Source organism: Phoca vitulina, unplaced genomic scaffold, assembly GCF_004348235.1.
Source record: "Phoca vitulina isolate PV1807 unplaced genomic scaffold, GSC_HSeal_1.0 scaffold53, whole genome shotgun sequence".
Lineage (NCBI taxonomy): Eukaryota > Metazoa > Chordata > Mammalia > Carnivora > Phocidae > Phoca > Phoca vitulina.
This window is the reverse complement of record NW_022589756.1, coordinates 13,694,095-13,717,751: the sequence shown is the minus strand read 5'-3', so window position 1 is coordinate 13,717,751 and position 23,657 is coordinate 13,694,095. Positions and strand designations below refer to the sequence as shown.

General features: G+C 36.6%; 1 protein-coding gene across 1 annotated transcript; it reads left to right on the top strand.

Moving 5' to 3' along the window:
• Positions 1-11,029: 11,029 nt before the first annotated feature.
• SAP30 (Sin3A associated protein 30) lies at positions 11,030-16,501 on the top strand. Its single transcript, XM_032389093.1, has 4 exons — positions 11,030-11,632; positions 13,239-13,364; positions 13,804-13,902; positions 16,163-16,501. The coding sequence occupies exons 1-4, from the start codon at positions 11,315-11,317 to the stop codon at positions 16,283-16,285; spliced, it is 666 nt and encodes a 221-aa protein (XP_032244984.1). The 5' UTR covers positions 11,030-11,314; the 3' UTR covers positions 16,286-16,501.
• The last annotated feature ends 7,156 nt before the right edge of the window (positions 16,502-23,657 follow it).

The window sequence follows — 23,657 nt, the reverse complement described above, 5'->3', positions numbered from 1 at the left end:
TGGTGGGATGGGAGGTCAGAAAAAGTACTGGCAATTCAATATTAACTAGGGGTGGGTAGAAGAAGGACCTGCAGTGAAGCACTCAGGAGGAAGGACTCAGCAGTCAATTAAGATTAGATGGAAATAGGGTTGATTTTTGCCAAGCAGGTGAGAAGGGAGGTTTGCAAGGGAATTCAAGATAATGAAAATGGCTAAAGTGACAGAACATGGGGTAAGAATAGGAAAAAAACCTGAAGAATGTTACTTTCTCATTATGTCCGTATCCCGAAGTCACTGTTTCTAGGTATAGGAGTAACACTTTCTCTGGTTGTTCTGAATTGTATATTTTACATACTAATGGCAAAAACAGACGCAATTATTTTTTTTCCTTATCAGAACAGTATCAGTTTGCCCTCATTTTTTAAAACAGGAAAAGAGGCCTTTTTATGTACCAAATATATTATCTAAATTAAGGATAACAGAATTAAAATAAATGTAGCAAAAACTATTGGTATTACAAGCAGAAATTCACAGAAACACACAAATAGTCCACACATACACCCATCAGGGGCTTTTCTTTTTTTTTTTTTTTAAGATTTTATTTATTAGAGAGAGAGAGAGAGAGCACAAGCAGGGGAAGCAGGAGAGAAAGCAGCAGACTCCCCGCTGAGCAGGGAGCCTGATGCAAGGCTCAATCCCAGGACCCTGGGATCATGACCTGAGCCGAAGGCAGATGCTTCACTGACTGAGCCACCCAGGCGCCCCAAGGGGGATTTTCTGTATAAACACAAAATATACCCCATCACTAGGCATGACTTACAAAATCCAATTATATGCTTTGTGGCCAAACTTCAAAAATTTCCTGCAAAGTTAGGGAAGCAGTCCATATGAGATCATCCTCACTCTGACACCAACTTCATAGTTTATTTATTTTTTAATTTTATTTTTTAAAGATTTTATTTATTTGACAGAGACACAGCGAGAGAAAGGGAACACAAGCAGGGGGGAGTGGGAGAAGCAGGCTTCCCAGGGAGCCCGATGCAGGGCTCGATCCAAGGACCCTGGGATCATGACCTGAGCTGAAGGCAGACGCTTAACGGCTGAGCCACCCAGGCGCCCCCCAACTTCATAGTTTAAAGGTTCCCAGGATCACCCTTAGATTTGATAATTTACTAAAAGGGCTCAGAGAACTCACTGAAAGCTGTTATACTCATAGTTAAGGTTCCAGCAAAAGGATACAGATAAAACCAGCCAAGGGAATTGGTGTACAGGGCAGAGTCCAGGAAAGTTCCATACATGGAGCTTCCAGTTGTCCTGTCCTTGTCGAGTTGTGGACAGTGTTACCTTCCCAGAAATTATGTGCAACAATACAATGGAAACAATGCCAACCAGGGAAGCTTATCTGAGCCTTGGTTTCCAGAGTTTTTATTGGGGCTCAACTATGTAGATGTGGTTGACTGCCCTTGTGGCAGATTTAGTATCCAGCCCCTGTTGGTAGAGATGATTCCATGTGGCCCAAAGCCCCCATCATAAATCACATTGTTAGACTGTCCAGTGTGGCCCAAAGCCTCCAAGTAAATAAGGCCACTTTTTTTGGAGATCACCTTCTAGAACATGAGGGCAAAGACCAGACCTCTCTTCGGGTAAGGTTAATTCTTTACTGTGCATTCCTAAAACATCAAAATAATCAATTCCCTGATTGCATTCTTATAAAAAGTAGACATTAATAACCTGTTGTCTGGCTCCCTGCTACCTGACTCTTACATTTATTGGTTTTTTGGTGATTTTTACTTCACAGGATGACTGCTTCAGTAAGTTTTTCAAATTCATGTTGGGATGTAGAGTTATAAATTTCATTTATGATAACAATTTTCTGATAAATTTTCATCTTCTGTAGGAAAATTGTCTACTCTATTTCATAGCTTTCTCACTGTATTTTTGAGTGGCTGTCATACATATGACTTTCATAATCCTCATATTTGAATGAGTTGAATTTTCCTGGACTATAACCAGGAGTAGAAAGAAAGGCCAGGGTAGCTTTACAGAATTCATCTCTCATGGGTTCTCTCCTGTTGCTATAGCAAAAGACTATTTCTTTAAAATATGGCAACTCTACGAAGCCACACTTACTCTGCTTCTCATTACCTAACCTAGTTCTGAAGAGATTCTACACACAGTCCTGGACTTCCTAATTTATTCACAGAGCACAGGGAGCCAAAATTTGCCTTCAAAGATATTATTGCTTTTAGAAAGTTACTTTACTGGTGCTTTCTAAGATCCGCTCTCTCTGATTAGTCACTTTCTATCCTTCTCTCTCCCTCGTCAGTGTTTGGACTCTATTCAATCTCAGTTCTTTCTCAAAATGTTCTCTTGATTTCCTATATGGGCTTCCTGCCCAGTGCTTCTGGTCTCAGTTGCCTATTGTAGCACTCACATGTGATTTTGGAGTTTGAGGGGTTTTTTTAGTCAGCTGTTTGCTGAAAATTGAGTTTCTTTGAATTTATTTCCATTCTCCTTTTTGCTCTGGATTTGTCAAAGGAGAATGAATGAAAAAGTTTAAGACTAAGCAGACCCTGTGTTCTTACAGAATGCTAATATACTTCATTTTCTCCCATGTTTTCAAAAGATATGAAGAAATTTTCTGAAAGTACTATGATTATTGGCTTCAGATAATGAACAAAAATGTTACAGTTGTCACTAGCCAAATTAGAGCCAATTATTTAGATGTTCGTATCTGCTACGACATTAAGATTATGTACAGAAATAAGGCAACAAAGTAGTTTTAATGAAAAAACATTTGAGGCATACAGTGTAGAAAAAAAAAATTTAATGGAAGAAGCTCAGAGAGAAGCAACACTTTATTCTGATATGCTAAGAAGAGAATTTTTAGTTAACTATTCCTCCTGAACCCATGCAACTAAAACACTGTATAGGAACATTTGAGAGGATCTTATTGGATTATGGATGAGGGGATGTCCCAAGAATGCTTTTTTGATCCTGGGGATTTAAAGCTATGTTCAGGGCGCCTGGGTGGCTCAGTCGTTAAGCGTCTGCTTTCGGCTCAGGTCATGATCCCAGGGTCCTGGGATCGAGTCCCACATCGGGCTCCCTGCTTGGCAGGAAGCCTGCTTCTCCCTCTCCCACTCCCCCTGCTTGTGTTCCTGCTCTCGCTATCTCTTTCTCTGTCAAATAAATAAATAAAATCTTTAAAAAATAAAAAAAAAATAAAATAAAAAAAATAAAGCTATGTTCAATTTCTTTTTGACGGTTAATACCATTCCATCTTGGTAATCAGCCACAAATAGTTTTCTACCCAGAGCAAGCTCCAGCATTACCTGGGAACTACATTGCTTTTTGTATGCTTCACATTCTGATGAGAAGAAAATCACAGTGGAAGAAGCAGAGATATGCCGACCAAAATGTTACACTCTAAACAATATCAGAATGTGAATATTATTTTAACATAAACAGTACTAGTTATAACCAGGCAACTTAACAAAGGAGGTGAGAGGAAAAACCGAGCATTTGGCAGTCACTTGGATCTAGGGCTGGAGTCCAATATGTATTAACCTCAGTGAAACACTCCCACTCTGTGACAGGACCCCAAGAAACATAGCCCAAAAGTGGGGATATGGACTGGAATCATTTGGTTGGCTCAGAAATCCTCAAGCATTGATTCAGGACTATTGGCACCCTTATTATGGACTTGACAGAAGGAAATGAAACTCTTCTCTGGAGGAACCTAACAGTATCTAATGCTTCAAATTATTTCTATCATTAATTTTTTAAATAACATCAACAGCAAACAATCAAAGATAATAGGATGCAAGAAGAATCGAGTATGAGCCAACACCAGAGAAACAACAGACAAAAGACAAACATAATCTAAAAACCACTCTGCTTGCTATGGTCATGGAAGAAAAAGTCAAGCTTATAAATTTTGTCAAAGAACTAGAAACTAAAGAAAGTGACACATCTTAACCAAAGATAAATTATAAAATAAAGAGAATAACTAAAAGTATAAAAATGATGGATGACTCTTACAGCAGATTTGACATACCTATAGAGAATGAGTAACTGGAAGGTAGGCTAAAGGAAACAATTCCCAATGAGGGAAGGAAAAATAAAATTAAAAATATTGAAGATAGAGCAAGAGGCATAGAGGATACAGTGGGATGGCCTAATATATATTGCAGTTCCAGAAATGGAATGAGAGCAGAAATTATTTGTGAAGAGATAATGGCTGAGAATTTCTGAGAATTGATTAAAAATATTAATCTATAATTTGAGAAGCCCAATGAAGTACAACAGGATTTTTAAAAATAAAAGGCATATTACTGAAGTAAAACCAAAGAAAATCAAAGAGAAAAACTTAAAAGAAGCTGGGGGGCGGTGTGGGGGAAGGACATGACCCTCAAAAGAACCTCGCACTTTCTGGAAAGAAGGCAAAGTAAAGATTAATATTGGACTTTAGAAAGTAAGGATATGTGTTGTACATTTTAGGATCAGAAAAATAGAAAAAGAGTTTATAATTTCCAAACTAATTTCAAGGAAACTGAACCATTTTAAAATACTCCAAAAGAAAGCAAAAAAGTAAAATAAAGCAAACACAGAGTAGGCACAACAAATAGAAAGCACAAAAGATGATGGATAGTAGACTTGAACCCAAGTATATTAGTAATTCATGACTATAAATAGACTGCCTAGTTAAGACACAAAGATTATTAGACTAGATTTTTTAAATATGCAAAACCCTGTGCTCTAGAGACACTTTTAAGTTATCAGGATACAGAAAGGCTGAAAGTAAAAAGATGGAAAAATTTGGTTGATCCTTGAACAACATGGGTTTGAACTTACAGGTCTAATTATATGGGGATTTTTTTACAGTACAGTGCTGTAAATGTATTTTCTCTTCCTTATAATTTTCTTAATAACATTTTTTCTTTAGCTTACTCTATTGTAAGAATACCGTATATAGCAGATAAAACATACAAAATATGCATTAATCGGCTGTTTATGTTATTGATAAGGCTTCTGGTCAACAGTAGGCTATTGGTAAAGTTTTGGGGGAGTCAGAAGTTATACCAGACTTTTTGACGGCATAGGGGGTATGGTACCCCTAAAGCCCACATTGTTCAAGGGCCAGCTGTATATCATGTAAACACTAAGTAAAAGGCAGGTGGTGTAACTATATTAATACAAGCCAGACAAAATAGAATTTAAGGCTAAAACCATTACAGACATACAGAAGGTCACTTCAGAATGCTGAAATATTCAGTTCCAGGTTCATATAACAATTCTAAATTTTTGTCAACTAAATAACATGGTTTCAACATATGTAAAGCAAAAATTGACAGAATGAAAAGGAGAAATAAACAAATTTATAAGCCTGTGTAGGATATTTTAACTTACTAATTTATAGAACAAGCAGACAAAAAGTCTGTAAGAATACATAAAAGTGAATAGCACAATTAATAGGACCCAAGACATAAATAGAATACTAACCTAATAGGAAAATATGAATTGTTTTTAAACACAAAATATGTTGATTAAAAAATCAACCATGTTAGAGGTGCCTGGATAGCTCAGTCGGTTAAGCACTCGACTCAGGTCATGGTCTCAGGGTCGTGAGATCAAGCCCCACCTCCGGCTCCATGCTTGGCAGTGAGTCCGCTTGAGATTCTCTCACCCTCTGCCCCTTCCCCAGCTCTCACATGTGTTCTCTCTCTCTAAAATAAATAAATAAATCTTAAAAAAAAAAAAACACCAAACATATTCTTGGTTCAAAAGCAAACCTCAATAAATTTTAAAGGATTTAAATCATATATATTTCTGTAACAATGCAAATGTGTTAGAAATCAAAAAGGGTAACAGATCACCTTCATATATTTGAAAATTAAGAAATGTACATCTAAATAATTATGCATCAAAAATAATCCTGAGGGAATTTAGATAATATTTTGAGCTCAATGATAATAAGAATAATACATATTAAGACTTGTGGAGTGCAGGCAAAACACTTTTCACAGGGACATATATAGCTTCTAATTCACATATTTGTAAAGAACTTAGTAAAACAGCAAAATAAAAAAGGAAATAATAAAGAAAAAAAATAGAAAAAATATAATAGAAACCATGAATAAAACTAAAATTTGTCCTTTAAAAGGTCTAATGAAATTGATCAAACACTCTGTTGATTTTTCTGTTATTCTGTTGATGTCTGACCCAAAAAAGAGAGAAGGTACAAATAACTGAAATTAAGAATGAAAGGAGAAACAGCAGTACAAATCTTGCGTACATTAAAAACATAAGAGGATATTATGAGCAAGTAAACAGTATAAGAAACATCTGTCATAAACACTGTATATAGTGGTGAAACATAGATAGTCTTTCTTTTGAGACTGGGAACAGGACAGTAAGCCTGCTAACACCACTTCTTTTCAAGTATTGGTCTGGAGTCCTAGCCATGTAGTAGAGTAAGAAAGAAAAGTAAAGGGCGCCTGGGTGGCTCAGTCAGTTAAGCAGCTGCCTTCGGCTCAGGTCATGATCCCAGGGTCCTGGGATTGAGCCCCGCATTGGGCTCCCTGCTCAGCGGGGAGCCTGCTTCTCCCTCTCCCACTCCCCCTGCTTGTGTTCCCTCTCTCACTGTCTCTCTCTCTCTGTCAAATAAATAAATAAAAAATCTTAAAAAAAAGAAAGAAAAGTAAATAAATTAGGAATGAAGGAACAAAACTCAATATTTGCCAGTGATGTGACTGGGTGCCTTGACAATCCAAATGAATATAAAAATAAATTACTGTGAGTAGGAAATTTTACGAATAGGGAAGTTTGTTGAATTTAAACATTATTTTGGGGAAAAATCAGCTTAATTTCTATATATTGGCAACAAAGAAAATGAAATATTAAAAAGATGCCATTTATAATAATATCAGAAATATCAGGTACATATGAATAAGTCTAATAAAAGATATGCAAAACTTCTGCAAAATGACAAAATTCTGTTAAGAGACATTACAGAAGATCTGAATGAATTAAAAATATATCATGTTCATGGATTAGAAGGCTCAGTATTGTAAAGATGTCTATTCTCTCCTAGGTTAATGTATGGATTCAATGCAATGTCAACCAAAAATCTCAAAAGGTTCTATTGTGGTTGTATTGTTTGTTTTGTTTTGTTTTTCTGGACTTGGGTAGCAGTTATATACATGTTTGTTTTTCCATAACTACTGAAACTGGACATTTATGTTTTACGCAGTTTTTGTATGCTTGCTTTATTTTAAACTAGGTAAAAGCATGGTGTAAAACAGTGTATAAAATAGAATTATTCACATATAGAGATGTATATACTGACATATACAATTTTTTTCTAACAAGAAATCCAAGAAATTATTAACATTCGTTGGTTTTAGGGACAGGGATTTGAGAAGATGAAAGGAAACAGGCTTTTTTCATACTGAACCTTTTGTATTATTTGAATTTCCTAATCATGTTCATGTTAGGATTATGGGTCAATTTGTAAATTTTTATAAATTAAATAAAATTATTTAATTACTTATTTTAATGTAAAACCAGAAAAATTCAATCCTGTTAAAAGCTCCAGAGGGAAGGAAGTCAGGGAAAAATACTTTAAAGAATCATATTATAACCATTTCAGAAAGCAAATATTTTAATATCAACAACCTCCCTATAACTTAGGTTTCATAAATCTGCATTTCCATATTGTCTACTCTGAGGTAGGGTTACCATGAAGCTAATGGATTTAAGCTTCAGAGTCCCTCACTTGGACAGGCCCTTTTAAACGCCTGTGCCTAATTTTGTATTTACAACTTTAAACACTTTTTCTTAAAGAAGACTCCTCAAATTATGTAAGTTTGAAGCTCCCCAAAGCCTGATTCCAACGTAGGCTGTGAATTATACTTAAAGGAAGGAATTCTTACCTGCCCTGAATATGAAGATTTGTAGAAATAATGAACTATGATTGTTATGAAAATTTCTTTGTCTGAACAACAGATTCACTGAAGATATACTTTAAATCAGGCATTGAGAATTTACAGTTCACCTACTCTAGGAATGCCTTCTACTTGCCAGAGGTGAATCATTGCCTCTTGTGCGCTAAATCTGTACTTTTTCTCTAATTTTATTGAGGCACGTATTTTAGTCTGTTTGGCCGCTATAACAAACACCATAGACTGGGTGGCTTATAAACAACAGAAATTTATTTCTCACAGTTCTAGACGCTGGGAAGTGCAAGACCAAGGCGCTGACAGGTTTGTATCTGGTGAGTCGGCCTTCTAGTTCATAAACTGCTGTCTTCTCACTTGTGTGCTCACATGGCAAAAGGAGTGAGGGAGCTCTCAGGAGCCTCTTTTACAAAGGCACTAATCCCATTCAGGAGGGCTCCACCTCATGATCTAATCACCTCCCAAAAATGCTACCTCTGAATACCATCACACTGGGGATTAGCTTTCAACATAGGAGTTTTGGGAGGGAGGACACAAACATTCAGTCTTTGGCAGCCTGTATGGTGTGCTTGTTAAGCTACTCTACTACTAGACAGTGAGCTACAAAATGGCTAGGACCCTGTTTCAATTATTTTTATATCCCAGGGCCTAGGAAAGATCCTAGTATGCAATAAACGTTTAATTTGATCTTTTAAAAATACCGTATTGTGTGTAAAGGAAGCCTAGCCACAATTCGTCAGTTTCCTTAAATTCATATGAAACGGATACATTGCTAAACTATACACATATACATGAAGTAATTTGGTCACATTTTGCATAAGATAGACTATAAACTTTTAAGGCCAAGGACCAAACAATATTATGAATCATTTTAAAAACAAATAAAAGTACAAAAAATGTGAAAATCCAACATCCTAACACTACATTTGTTTCAGATTTTTTTTAATAAATAAAAACTTACAAACATAACAGACTCCACCTTTAAACCATTCCCTGATACTATCCCTTGGTCTCTCTCCTGAGAGATGAACCCCACCCTGAAGTTGGAGTGTATCCATCCTGTCCATATGTTCTCATTTTTAACCACTTAAGAAAATATATGCACAAACAATAGATACTAGTAGTCTATGTTTAATAGATTAAGCCAGCATTATCTAATACAAATACGTGAGCCACATGTTTAAACATTTAAACGTCCTCGTAGCCACATTTAAGACAATAGAGACAGGTAAATTTTATTTTAATGTTATATTTCATTTAAGCCAGTACGCTCAAAATATTATCATTTCAACATGTAATCAATATAAAAATTATTAATGAGCCATTCAATATACTTTTTAAAAGTTTTCTGATACTATGTCTTTGAAATCCTGCTAGTTCATACTTACAGCACATCTCAACTTGGATTCTAAATTTAGATTTCACAAAATTTAAATTGAAAAAATACATTCATATATCCAAGTTGTTCCAAACACACTTAAAGGTTTTCCAATAACTGAAATCCGTTTTTAAAATTTAAATTAGTTAAAATTAAATTAACAGTTTAGTTTTTCAGTAGAAATAACCACATTTCAAGTGTTCAATAGGCACATATGGCTATCAGACTCCCTACTGGAAAGTGCAGCTTTAAAAAGTAACACAAAATACTTACCATTCAGCATCTTTCTTTCGCCCATTCAATTTAGGTAATATTTTAATGTTTCTTTTTTTTCCTTTGCCATATCCTAGAACGGAAAAGCACAGATGGAATGGATGGCTTTGAATTTCAGGGCAGATGACATTTACTTTTTTTTTTTTTTTCAAATCATCTATCACTAAATTCACTCATTAAGTCTAAAAGAACTTTCAAAAGAACCTGCTTCGTATTTTTGTTTAAACAATGGGATTGCTAAACAGGATACATCTGATAAAAACAGTGACGCGCTGCAACTAGCAAAGATGCCGCTTTCGTATTAGCCGCTCCCATTCTTCTACCCCGCCCTCCACAAGCACGCGCCCACAGGCACGCACGCACACACACGCAAAGGCGCACACACCCGTACAAACACACACGCTCGCGCACACACACGCACTCTACACACAAGCACACAGGCGCTGGCAGGCACCCAAGGAAACGCAGTTTCTTTCTCGCCTCTCATTCTGTAGAGAGAACGCCAGGAAGTTTCTGAGGATCACTCACGCTAACTTGGTTATTGGTGGGGGTTCCACGTCCCCTTTTATAGGATACTGGACTCCGCCCTTTTCCAGGTCCATTAGAGGAGAAATTGTAAAGGTTGGAGGTGGAGGCGGAACAAAGCCCTGTTATAACCAGTCAGCAGCTCCACCTCAGGAAGCGGCCAACTTTGTGCACCCAGGAATGAAACCTGATCCTTGCAGGAACGTGCAAGGATTTAAAAACGGCCTTAAGCTGAGGCACTTGGGAAGAGGCCCTGTCACGGTCAAGGTCGGGATGGGCGTTTTTGCCTAAGCAGGGGCCCCTAAACAAGCTGGTGCGTCAATGAATGGAACGGTTATCCAGCCGCCTTGTTAGCAGCAGGACCTGCAGGACCTTCAGGGCCTGAAGAGCGCCAGCTTCACTGAGTTCTCCTCGGTTTGGGTTTCCCACAAAAGCATGGCCACACCAAAAACTCTTTTTCCACAGATAGGAAAAGGGCCCCGAAACTTTTTTACTCCACACCTTCACTCCCTTCCCCTCCTAGCCCCTGCCCCCTGCATTTTGCGCTTCGCCTCAGGAGCTGAGTGACCTCTTCGTCTGGAATGCTAACTCTGCAAAATTCCGGTAGCCAAACAAACCAACTGCCCGGGAGAGACAAGAAGCGAGAAAACATCACAACCCCCAACCACACCTCCCTGTTTTCCCCGTGCTTTAAAAAAAAAAAAAAAAAAAAAAAAAAAAAAAAGCCCTGCCCGTGGCCACGCGATGCATGCTAGGATGAGTAGTTCCCCCAATCCCCAAGGCGCCGAGTCAGGGAGGAACTCAAGTTGATTTCCCCCGCAGGGAACTACAATTCCCGTAGTGCCCCGCTACAGAGTGGAAGGGGCGGGACAGGAGAGAGCGCGTCGCGCTTGCGCAGGTCGAGGGGCCGGAGGGAGGCGGAGGCGCCCGGGGCCAACTGCTGAAGCGTCTCCATGTGACAGTGAGCGGGGTCGTAACTCCTGGCGCCGCCCGACTCTGGTTCTTGACCCAAAGCACTGTCCCTTGTCCCGGCGCCAGCAGGCAACAACAGGCTAGGACGCTTGGTGTCTGGCCGTGCCGCCGGAGGAATTGCCTCGGCGGGGTCAGGTGCCTGAGGGACCCTGCGGAGACCCCGGAGTCTCCGGAGAGAGGCGGAGCGGGGATTTCTGTCAGCACCGGCGTCCCAGAGCGCGGAGACATGAACGGTTTCACGCCTGAGGAGATGAGCCGCGGCGGGGACGCGGCCGCCGCAGTGGCCGCGGTGGTCGCTGCCGCCGCGGCTGCCGCCGCTTCGGCGGGGAACGGGGCAGGGGCCGGCGCCGGGGCTGAGGTGCCCGGTGCCGGGGCCGTCTCTGCGGCCGGGCCCCCGGGAGCGGCCGGGCCCGGCCCCGGACAGCTGTGCTGTCTGCGGGAGGACGGTGAGCGGTGCGGCCGGGCGGCTGGCAACGCCAGCTTCAGCAAGAGGATCCAGAAGAGCATCTCCCAGAAGAAGGTGAAAATCGAGCTGGATAAGAGCGTAAGTGACGGCGGGACGGCCCTGCCCTGCCCACCCCCTTGGGGCACCTGGTGCCTACAGGGATTGTTGGGCGGAGGGTTCAGGGGTCCCGCTAGACCTGGCTGCAGTGCGAACCCGTTGTGTGGTCTCTGGTAGGAGGCAAACAAAGTCGCTGCAACTCCGACCGCCACCCCCTACAGACACATACTTGCACGCCGCGGTTCCGCTCCTCCCCCACGCCTCCTATCCCCCCCCACCCCCACGCTCCCTGAGTCCGTTCTGCTCACTGTCTAACCCCTTCCTCCTTCACCGAGATCGGGAAACGAAACAAAGGGGACCGCCGCTCGGAGGGCCCGGAGTAGTTTTATTGCAGCCCGACAGCTCCTTTTGGAATGGAGGTGCCTTCTTTGTTTTGCTGCCCTAGGTGGCGTGTGGCCCCAGGGAGTAACTCCTCTCGTGTAGGCAAAAGTGGAGTCTTTGCAAAGACCAAGGACCTGATACTGCAGTAAAGAAAGACCCCTTTCCTCGTTCGTCCGAGTATGGAGTGAGGGGAAGCGAGCTCACCCCGCGCCTTGCTGGGAGCGGGGATTGTGAACGATGTCAGCATCTAGCGCAGCTGCTCGCAGCGTGGGGAGCACGTAGCCTCTGCGGTTTTGCCATCCCTTTGGCAGCCATCGGGATTTCTTTTTCAGTCCTTTTACACGTCTGGCTTTTTTTGACCATCTCTGAGGTTTTTAGAAACAACCATTGCCACTTTTCGGAGCTCTGGCTGGCGGTAAATGAATAACAAGATGCCAGAACCTAGCACATGTCCTGCATAATTTTAACTTGGATTTAGTTTAGAAGTTAATTTAAAAGCCTTAGTCTTTAATCGTTTGGTTTTTTTAAAGGAGTTTAACTGTTAATATATGCAACCCAGTATTTCATATGTTACCGTACAGCTCTCAAGACTACATTTAATTGAAGCTTTTGCAGAGTTTGTGATACTTTATGCCTGTTAAGGGCATACTTGTGATACTTTATGCCTGTTAAACAGTTCGTGCTCTTATGAGCAGGCACGCTCATAAGAAACTTTTCAAGTAAACTTGAATAATTTCACATTGCTTTGGTTGGAAGAACGTAGTACAAATAAATACATTAAATACTCGGAAGTTTATAATTCAAATTTAAATATAAGTAGCATATGAAATCAGCTCATTTGTAAAAAGGGATAGTTTTGTATCTGGATTATAAAAAGAATAGGAAGCATACATCATGCTACTAAAATATGCTCTTTAAGTAGAGAAAATATTACCATATAGCAAAGTTGTGGGCAACATCATCTTTCCCCTTGTTAAAAAACAGCATGACCTAACAAATCTAGTTCACCCTCACTGCAGTTTAATGACAAAATCCAGAGTTGGAATTTCGCATTCTGCTTCTCTGCCTCCCTCCCTCCCGTCCACCCCTCCCCACTCCCCAATCTAACTGAATAGAGGATTTAAGCATAGAAGCATGCTGTTGTCTTAACAATGGCCTGTTTTGACTGTTGTTTTTATTTTTAATAATTCACTGTGCCCTATGTATTTTACTAATACATGGACACATTACATAATTATAAGTAGTCTGTGAAACTTTTCTGTTTCAGGCAAGGCATCTTTACATTTGTGATTATCATAAAAACTTAATTCAGAGTGTTCGAAACAGAAGAAAGAGAAAAGGGAGCGATGATGATGGAGGAGATTCACCTGTTCAAGATATTGATACTCCTGAGGTAAAGTTTCTGTATGTTAAATGTAAATCCTAAGTATTTCATTCTGAAACTTATATTAAAAAAATGAACAAATTTTAAAAATGCTTAAAGCGAAAAATCTGAAAATGAAAGCAAAATTAAATATAGCCAGTTAACAAGCAGTTGTAGTCTGACTTATGCTTTCAGTTGACAATGCTATAGCTCTATTGCCTTCTGACTTCTTTTTTTGCTCCCAATTTTCAATATTTATCTTCAGAAGATTAAAGTGTACAATATATTTATAGTTTTGATTATATAAAAGGAATAATGGAATGGAATTAAATAATATAATTTTTGTTATTTCATAATGGAATTACAGAATTACATTTTTATTGTGCCAAAATTGAAATGTTGTTGTACGTATCAAAGGTAACTTTTAAAAATTGCATGAACTAATTCTTACATGTTTATTTTTTTCTAGGTTGATTTATACCAATTACAAGTCAATACACTTCGGAGATACAAAAGACACTTCAAACTATCAACCAGACCAGGACTTAATAAAGCACAACTTGTTGAGGTATTTATGAGTTTTAAACTATTTATACTTTAAATGAGCCTGTTTATACAAAAAAGAGTCATTAAAGGCTAATGAAATTGTTAACATAATGTGTATAACAATACATTTTAGTTAGAAAGATCAGTTAATAAAAAATCTATTGCGGAAGAATCTAGTTTCCTAGAAATGTTTGTCTGCCTCTTAAATTCCTTTATGATACAACCACTCAGTGGATTGTATGTAATTTTCTAAGCATTTTTTAATACTGGCTTTCAGAAATATTGGGTGATAATTTTTAAATTCTGATTCTGGAAATCTGTTGGTTTTAAAATTCCACTTAGTAAACATTTATTGAACACCTAATGGAGGCATAATAAAAGAAATTGATAAGCTTTGTTGTCTTTATTAGAATTTTTTTTTAAGTTTTTGATGGATTAGGTCTACTGATTAGCCCGTAAATAGTATTCCTATAACTTGTTGATTTAACTATTTCAGAATTTGTCCTTGTTGATGTTTGTTTTGAGGCATCTGTGCTTTCTTCACATCTGGAAGATGCAAAGACTTTTATCCAAGGCTTTACTTAGTTTGCTTTGATATAGAACTTCTAGTCTTTTCGTAAGTTTTGGAATATGTGTGTTCTCAGGAATTAATAGAACCAAGAAATCTGTGAATCCTATTAAGGTGTTAATCTATTAGAATAGAAATTAAATATGTAAATCAGTTTTCTCCATATTTTTCAACTTGGGTTTAATAATGCAACGTTTTCTAAAACGTGCATATTGAATATGGTAAAAGATACAGAAGGTACAATTCTTTGGCAGAATGCTTTTTTAACATTGTTAAGATCTAATATATTGACTTTTTAGCCAGAATTTCTTCTTTCCTTCTTGCCTAAGCAACAAAAATTAAGTTTTTTCTTTAAATTTGATTTAAAAGATCCAGTCCTTTTTAGGTTGTATAGTATATTGATATAACATAAACATAGATATTATCTACCACGATGAAACTGTATCCATATATACGGATACTAATCAAGTGGAAGGTACTTTTGTTTTGGGACAAATGAGAACCAAAGAACTGATTATTATAAATGTTACATATAACGTACAGTTGACCCTTGAACGACACAGGGGTTAGGAGCACAGTAAAAAATCTGTATATAACTTTTGATTCCCCAAAAACTTTACTAATAGCGTACTGTTCACTGGAAGCCGTCCTGATAATATAGTCAACGTATTTTCTATGTCATATGTATGATATATATTTTTACTGTATTCTCAATGAAGTAAGCTAAAGGAAAAAAATGTTAACAAAATCATATGGAAGAGAAAATACACTTACAGTACTGTACTGTATTTACTGAAAAAAAAAAAAAAAGTGTGTAAGTGGACCCTCACAGTTAAAACCTGTGTTGTACAACGGTCAGAAGTATGTAGTTTTTAAGTGTACCTGAAATATTTGATAATCTGATATTTAAAAAGTTATATTATTTCTAAATCTACTTTCTTCTTTAGAAATGAGAAAAAATCCAAATGGCCATGGAAATTATAGTTTAGTCATGAGTGATTCCAGAGTTTAGGTGACTGTCCTCTTTAAATCTCTTAATTAATGTCTGAATAACATTTTAAGAAGTTTTATCTTCCACATTCTAGATATGCATATGAACACCCCGGCTTAGTCTGTTGTATTCCTCTTGGTTGTTATAGTGCACATGTTGGATTAGCAGAATGAAAGGCCAGAAAGCAGATAAATACTCTTCAGTGAACATCTCTCTTTCCCTTCTCATTTTCCATCCATAATCTTTATTCAGAAAAACTTTCAAGGAACCTTAACAAAGAGTACTGCCAATGAATGAATAAGTTACAGAAAATATATTTGTAAGATAGTTTATAATTTGTGTAGAACCAAAATTTTTTCAACTTATATATTTATCCTTTTTCTGTGTGAGTAGGGTCTACATTCTGTTTTATTTCATTGGTACTTAAAGTTTAAAAATATTTACCTCCTGATGTAGATTCTAGTTATAAAATTTAAATAAAAGGGAATAATATTCTAATTAATGTATATTTAACTGAGTGGGTTGGTGAAATCACACTATCTCTTCTTCATAACATCTTATTCTTACATGCTTTTCATCTTGTTGGTATTTTGTTAAATAATTTATTTTTAAAAGGAAATAGCTCTTATCACATAGCACTTTCTCTTTTGATGAATGTGGTTTTTTTACCTAGTATGGCATCTGTCAATATCTATAATTTGAATTTTTTTTTTTTTTTTATAGATAGTTGGTTGCCACTTTAGGTCTATTCCAGTGAATGAAAAGGACACCTTAACATATTTCATCTACTCAGTGAAGAATGACAAGAACAAATCAGATCTCAAGGTTGATAGTAGTGTTCACTAGAAGAGATGGAATTGAGACTAAGACTTGGATGTTCCGATGTTAAGACTATTTACTGTTTTTTCACATGTAGAAATGTTCCTTGTGTATTTTTTTACAGAGGATTTTCTCTGGTTTTATTTTCTTTGTTTCTGACTCTTAATAAATTAGTTGGAAACTCGTGTAAAATGAGCTTTCCTAGATTGAAAAATATTTTAAATAAAGGTGATTACTATTATAGTTGCTTCAGTATATTTATTTTGTGAAATTTTATGTTAAACTGACAAGGTACTAGTTTTAATTGAGAGTTTAAAGATCATTTTGTTACCACCTTTTTTTTTTTTTTTTAATTCCAAGAAATTAAGGAACAGTAACAAACATAGCACATTTGCTTTCTCTGGGACAATCTGATTTGGAATTAAAGATATCCTAATGCTATAAAGTACTTTTTGGTGCTAATGGGTTTGAAAAATAGACTTTCTTTGGGGTGCAACTTCTTTTTTATTTCCTTTTTATTATTATTATTATTACTTGAAAAAGTATTAGGAAGAACAAAGAGTTGAATTTATAGGCCTACCTCCTTCCAAAGAAGACTTAATGTGCCAGCAAAAATAAACACAGTGCTGAAAGTTGAAATAACATAGAATTAGTTTTATTTGTTTCTTTAAATTTTCTTAGGGAAAAGGTGTTTATATGGCATGAACATAGAAAGGAGTTCTGCAGTGCCCTTTAATTCTCAGTCATGTCCTGTACTGTTTACATTGCAAATTAAAACTAGTAAGTTGGAGAGATCTAGAAATCCAAAAAGATCTTTAAATTTTGGTCCATACATAGCTCTGACTTGATTTATATTCTGCTTTGTTTTACATTTCATTCTCTATCAGTTTTCTATTAAAGGTCTCATAGTTGCAAATCAAATTATAGCTTATGACATCAAAACAAAACAAAGCTTCAGTTAATGTCCTTGATTAGGGTGCAGATTTTAGGCTGGAAATGGATCAGAACATCAATGTAGCTCAAGGTTTCTCTCCAAGGTTGACATTTGGGCCTGATAATTCTTTACCATGGGAGGCTATCCCGTGTGTTGTAGTTTTAGCAGCATCACTGCAGTCAACACTAGTGCCAGTGACACTCTGAAGGTGTGACAACCAAAACTATCACTAAATGTTGCCAAACGCCCTGGGAAGCAAAATCACCCATGGTGAAGAACTACTGATTTAGCTACATGAAAAGTAATGGTTCATTAGAAAGTTAGTCTGTATTTTTAAGTATTCTGAGTATATTGACAGCTAGAAAATATGGTGAAAAATAAAGCACTGGTCTTTGTTCTTGCTATACCATTTAAAGATTTATAGTTGACCCTTAACCAATGCAGGGGTTGGAGCAACCAACCACCGCATAGTTGGAAATCCATATACAACTTTTGACTCTCCCAAAACTTAACTACTAATAGCCTACTGTTGGCTGGAAGCCTCTCCAATAACATAAACAGTCAATTAATACACATTTTGCACGTTACATGTGTTATATACTGTATTAAAGTAAGCTAGAGAAAAATGTTTTTGAAATCATAAGGAAGAGAAAATACATTTGCAGTAATGCACACTGTAAAGAATCTGCATATACGTGGACTTGCACAGTTCAAACCCATGTTGTTCAAAGGTCAACTGTACTTTATTGGTGAGCAGAGACTGTGATAATTGGTATTATAAAATCCTCTCATTTTTGGCATTCCAGAAATCTCTGAGAAGTTTTTCTTAAATGTCTGAAAGTGAGCCACATAACTACAAGATGTGGCGGTGGTTTATTTGAAGAAAGTATTACCTCTACATATTTTTATCTAAATCTATAATCTGTAAAAAGTTAATTTTTTAATAAAACTTGACTATAGGCTTACTTTTCCCTATAAAAACACTCCGTTCTTGTGAAAGAAGCTTGAAACCATTTGCTTACATTAAATTATCTGTTTATAGTTATAACCTTTGACTAACAGTGTTAATTTCGTAGTTAATTATTTGCATAAAATGTAGTTGGATAAAAGTGAAAATAGGAGTTCTGGGTGTTAGTTATCCAATGAAATTAAATCCTTGTTAGAGCAATTTAAAACATGAAAAACTGGGAGAACATCAAAGCTCAGAAACTCAAGATGCTGCAATGTAAAAGTCAGTTTTATATAAAATTTTTAATTATTTGCTATTAGGTATAAAAAATTCACTAGAAATCTTTTTCCCTGTTTATCTCTGAACCAAAAAAAGTAAATAGAAACTCATATCTCTATAAGGGTACAGGTTACTTATAACATTAGAACATCAGAAGAATCCAAAATTGACTGTGAAGGAGAAGGAAGAAAACATAATGAAATAACTCCTGATGGTTTCCTTGTCAATGAGTTAAATAAATCTTTGCCATATGCTCACTAAAAAAAGAAAAAGTTATTTGGTAGAACTACCTTTTATTGAACATTTAAGAAAAGGCTAAAAATACCTGAAATATAGATCTTTACAAAAACAAGCTCTATATTATTTCTACATAAGATTTTTTTTTAAGATTTTTTTTATTTGAGAGAGAGCATGAGTGGGGGGAGGGGCAGTCCCCCTGAGCAGGGAGCCCGATAATGGGCTCTATCCCAGGACCCTAGGATCATGACCTGAGCCAAAGGCAGACACTTAACAAACTGAGCCACCCAGGTGCCCCTACATAAGGTTTTTTTTTTAATTGAGCCAAAATATATATGGTAGTATTAACCATTTTAAACTGCATAATTTGTTGGTATTTAGTGTATTCACAATGTTGTACCACCACCAGCTCTAATTTCAACATTTTTCATTACCCCATAAAAACACCCATAAGTAATCACTCCCAATTCCTCTTTCTCTTCGTCCCCTGATACCTCTAATCTGCTTTCTGTCTCTATGAATTTGCCTATTATGGATATATCCTATAAAGGAAATCATATATGTCCTTTTGTGTCTGGGGTTTTTTTCACATAGCATATGTGTTCAAGGTTCATCCAAGTTGCTGCATATTTATCAGTACTTTGTTCCTTTTAACGGCTGAACAATATTCCATTATGATATATATATATCATAGCTAATATATGTGATATATATATATATCACAAGTTGTTTATTCCTCCATAGATGGACATTTTGGTTTCTACCTTTGGCAATTAATAATGCTGACTTGAACATTTGTGTGCAAGTTTCTATGTGGACATGTTTTCATTTATTTTGGGCATATATGTAGGAGTAGAATTGTTGAATCACATGGTATTCTATATTTAACTTTTTGAAGAACCTCCAGATTTCCGTAGCGGCTGTACCATTTCCATTCCCACCAGCAGTGTACAAGAGTTTCTATTTCTCCAAATCGCCAATACTTGTATTTCCTTTTTTTTTTTTTTATTAAAGCTTTCCTACTGCGTGTGAAGTGGTATCTCATTGTAGTTTTGATTTGCATTTCCTTACTGACTGATGATTGTATATCTTTTCACATGCTTTTGCTGACTTGTATGTCTTCTTTAGAGAATATTTATTTAAATTCTTTGCTTATTTTTCAATTGGATTGCTTATCTTCTTGTTGCAGGAGTTTTTTATTCTGGATATGGATATTAAGTCCATATTCAATATATTTTCTCCCATTCTGTGAATTGCCTTTTCATATTCTTGATAATGTTCTTTGATGCACAAAAGTTTTTAGTTTTTATATAATCCAGTTTATTTTTTCTTTTGTTGCTCATATTTTTGGTGTCAGATCTAAGAATTCTTTGCCAGATTTGAGGTTATGAAGATTAACCCCTATTTTTTCTAGGTTTTATTTATTTATTTATTTATTTATTTATTTATTTATTTATATATAAAATAACTTTAGCATTTAACTTCAGGTCATTGGCCCATTTTGTTCATTACTGGTGTACAGAAACACAACTGATTTTTGTATGTTGATTCCCTACAACTGTGCTGAATTTTTTATTACCTTTAGTGGTATTTATGTATATTCTATGATATTTTTAATGTGCTGTTGGCTTGATATATTAATATTTTTTGAAGATTTTTGCATCTATATTCATAAGGTATGTTGGTCTAGAGTTTTCTTGTACTGTCCATGCCTGACTTTTCTATCAGGATAATGCTGATACAGGTTTTTATTTGTAAAATTCTTAGAATATAGGGGCTATATATATGCTACATATTTCTCTCCAGATATACCACTCTGCAAAGATGAGCCCATTATGGTGATAGCACTCTATAGAAGTAAATTGGGGAAGTTAAATCAGTCTCAATTTACTATAATTTTCTTTTTTTTTTTTAAGATTTTATTAGAGAGAGAGTGGGAGTAGGGGAAAAACAGGGAGGGGAGAGAAGGAGGGGGAAAGAATCTCAAACAGACTCCACACTGAGTGTGGAGTCCAATGTGGGCTTGATCTCAAGACCCTGAGATCATGACCTGAGCTGAAACCAAGAGTCGGACACTTAACTGAGCCACCCAGGCACCCCAATTTAGTATAATTTTTTAATATCAATTTCTCTTCAAATCTTTGAGAGAAAAGTTTAGGCTTAGGCTGTTAATGCAAAATGATTTAGAAATATATGAATTTGATTATTTTTTCTTTTTGGGAAAATTATTTTAAAGCCTGTAATGTTCTATTGATGTGATTGTTTACATTTTAAAAACACCTGTCATAATATTTTGCAAAAATGATTTCTTTTGGAAAGAACTCATGTGTACCTGTTAGCAACTATAAGGAAGTTAAAGTTTCAAGATCTGTGAATGTTCTTATCTGTCTGTCCTTCCCTTCCTCCAGTAGTTGTTGCTCATTGTTTGGATTCTCCATATAGCTTCCAATTCTCTAATAATCTTTTATGATTTGTACTTAATCCCAGCAAACAAAAATATTCAAGGCATCCCTTCGGATTATGATGAGGAAAAGAGAAATTTTATCAAGAAGAGATGAGCTATTAGTATTACTGTCAACTTTGTGCTCAGATTCATAATAAGGAAAAGGATATAAAACATCCCAAGATAAAAATATAGAAATTGTTAATTCAGTAAGCATTTAGCTTATATGAGCTAGCTGAAGTGTACAATCATGTGTCCCATATCAGTAAAGGTTTGTTTTCCTAAAAAGGAAATAGATTAGATGATGCTATTAAATAACGTAGTGGTTAAGATTATAGATGCTATCAGAAGGAATGAAATCTTGCCATTTGCAACGATGTGGATGGAACTGGGGAGTGTTATGCTGAGCGAAATAGGTCAATCAGAGAAAGACATGTATCATATGACCTCACTGATATGAGGAATTCTTAATCTCAGGAAACAAACTGAGGGTTGCTGTAAGGGTCGGAGGTGGGAGGGATGGGGCGGCTGGGTGATAGACACTGGGGAGGGTATGTGCTATGGTGAGCACTGTGAATTGTGCAAGACTGTTGAATCACAGATCTGTACCTCTGAAACAAATAATACATTATATGTTAAAAAAAAAGAAGAAGAAGAAGAAGAAGATAGCAGGAGGGGAAGAATGAAGGGGAAATTGGAGGGGGAGATGAACCATGAGAGACGATGGACTCTGAAAAACAAACAGGGTTCTAGAGGGGAGAGGGGTGGGAGGATGTGTTAGTCTGGTGATGGGTAGTAAAGAGGGCACGTTCTGCATGGAGCACTGGGTGTTATGCACAAACAATGAATCATGGAACACTACATCAAAAACTAATGATGTAATGTATGGTGATTAACATAACATAATAATAATATAAAAAGATTCTAGATGCTAGAGTAAGACTGTAAGTAAGCCCTATTCAAAACCTGGCACTACTGCTCTGATAATGTAACCTTAAGCTCCTTAATCTCTCTAAACCTTGGTTCTTTGGCAATAGAACAGGGATCATGACAGTACCTACCGCACTCAGTTGTAAGACAGTGTTAAGAAAAATAGTAAATTTTTAGTAAAAGCTTAATTGTCTTTCCTTTTAGCTAAAAGCTATGGAAAAAATAAAGGATCTATTTATTAATATGATTGAATGAAGTGTTTGTTTTTAAAAATATATTGACCTAGTCGGGAAAAGTTACATAAGGTAAGTTATGTGAACATTCACGTTTTTATATTTATTTGGTAATATAAACAAGAATGTGTGCTTCTGTTATGCATTCATTTCTAAAAGAATGTAATTTAATTTCATATTACAAACGTTATTCCCAGAAAGGGGAGTATACAATGAAGAATAATCATAATAATCTATAAAATTCCATTAAATATTTAGCTTTTTTTCAAATACTATTTTTCTCATCGGGTTTTGTTTGCAGTAATAAGGGAACACTCCTTCAAAAGCCACTGTTGCTTCACAGACGCTCTCACGCTGATGTGTCATTTACAAGTAGAGATACTGAATCCTTAACACTTTTTTCCTCCCTCAAAGACAGTCTATACCAAGTAGAAAATGAAGCAGGTTTACTGATTATTTTCTTATTTACTTGTTCTATGCACTATTCTAGAAAGTATATAAGACATATTATTTAGTCTGATTTTAATACCAATTAATTCAGTGAAGAAAAAAAGCCCAATCAAATCATATTGTTGATGAAATAATGAATTAGTTTTTTTAAACAATTCTTCTTCATGTATTTTTGTAGGAAGTCATACTATTTGAAAAACATATTCTAACTTATTTTTGTGTAGATTTTAAGAGGGACTGAATACTGACTACTTCAAAATTGTTTGGTCCAGCCCATTAACACTTACTGGATACTGAATAGGTAACAGGGACCTCCAAGTATGTATTTCAATTAAATAATGTCACTTTTTTTTTTCAAGGGAGAGAGTGTGTGACTGGGGAGGGGCAGAGGGAGAGAGAATCACAAGCAGACTCCACGCCCAGCACAGGCCCATCACAGGGCTCAATTTCACAACCCTAAGATCACGACCTGAGCTGAAATCAAGAGTCAGAATCTTAACCAACTGAGCCACCCAGACACCCCTAAATAATGTCACTTTTATTGACAAAATGATATCTCTTAGGTTTACTACAGGGTATGATACTTCTCAAACTTTTCCCCATAATAATACTTTGTATAGTCCTCTATACTTCCTCTTTTTAGCAGGGTTCACATTTATAAATATTTGTTTGTAATTATTACACTTTTGTTAGAATACAAGTTCCAGGGGCGCCTGGGTGGCTCAGTCGTTAAGCGTCTGCCTTCAACTCAGGTCATGATCCCAGGGTTCTGGGATCGAGCCCCACATCGGGCTCCCTGCTCCGCGGGAAGCCTGCTTCTCCCTCTCCCACTCCCCCTGCTTGTGTTCCCTCTCTCGCTGTCTCTCTCTCTCAGTCAAATAAATAAATAAAATCTTAAAAAAAAAAAAAAAAAAGAATACAAGTTCCAAAAGGACAAGGCCATC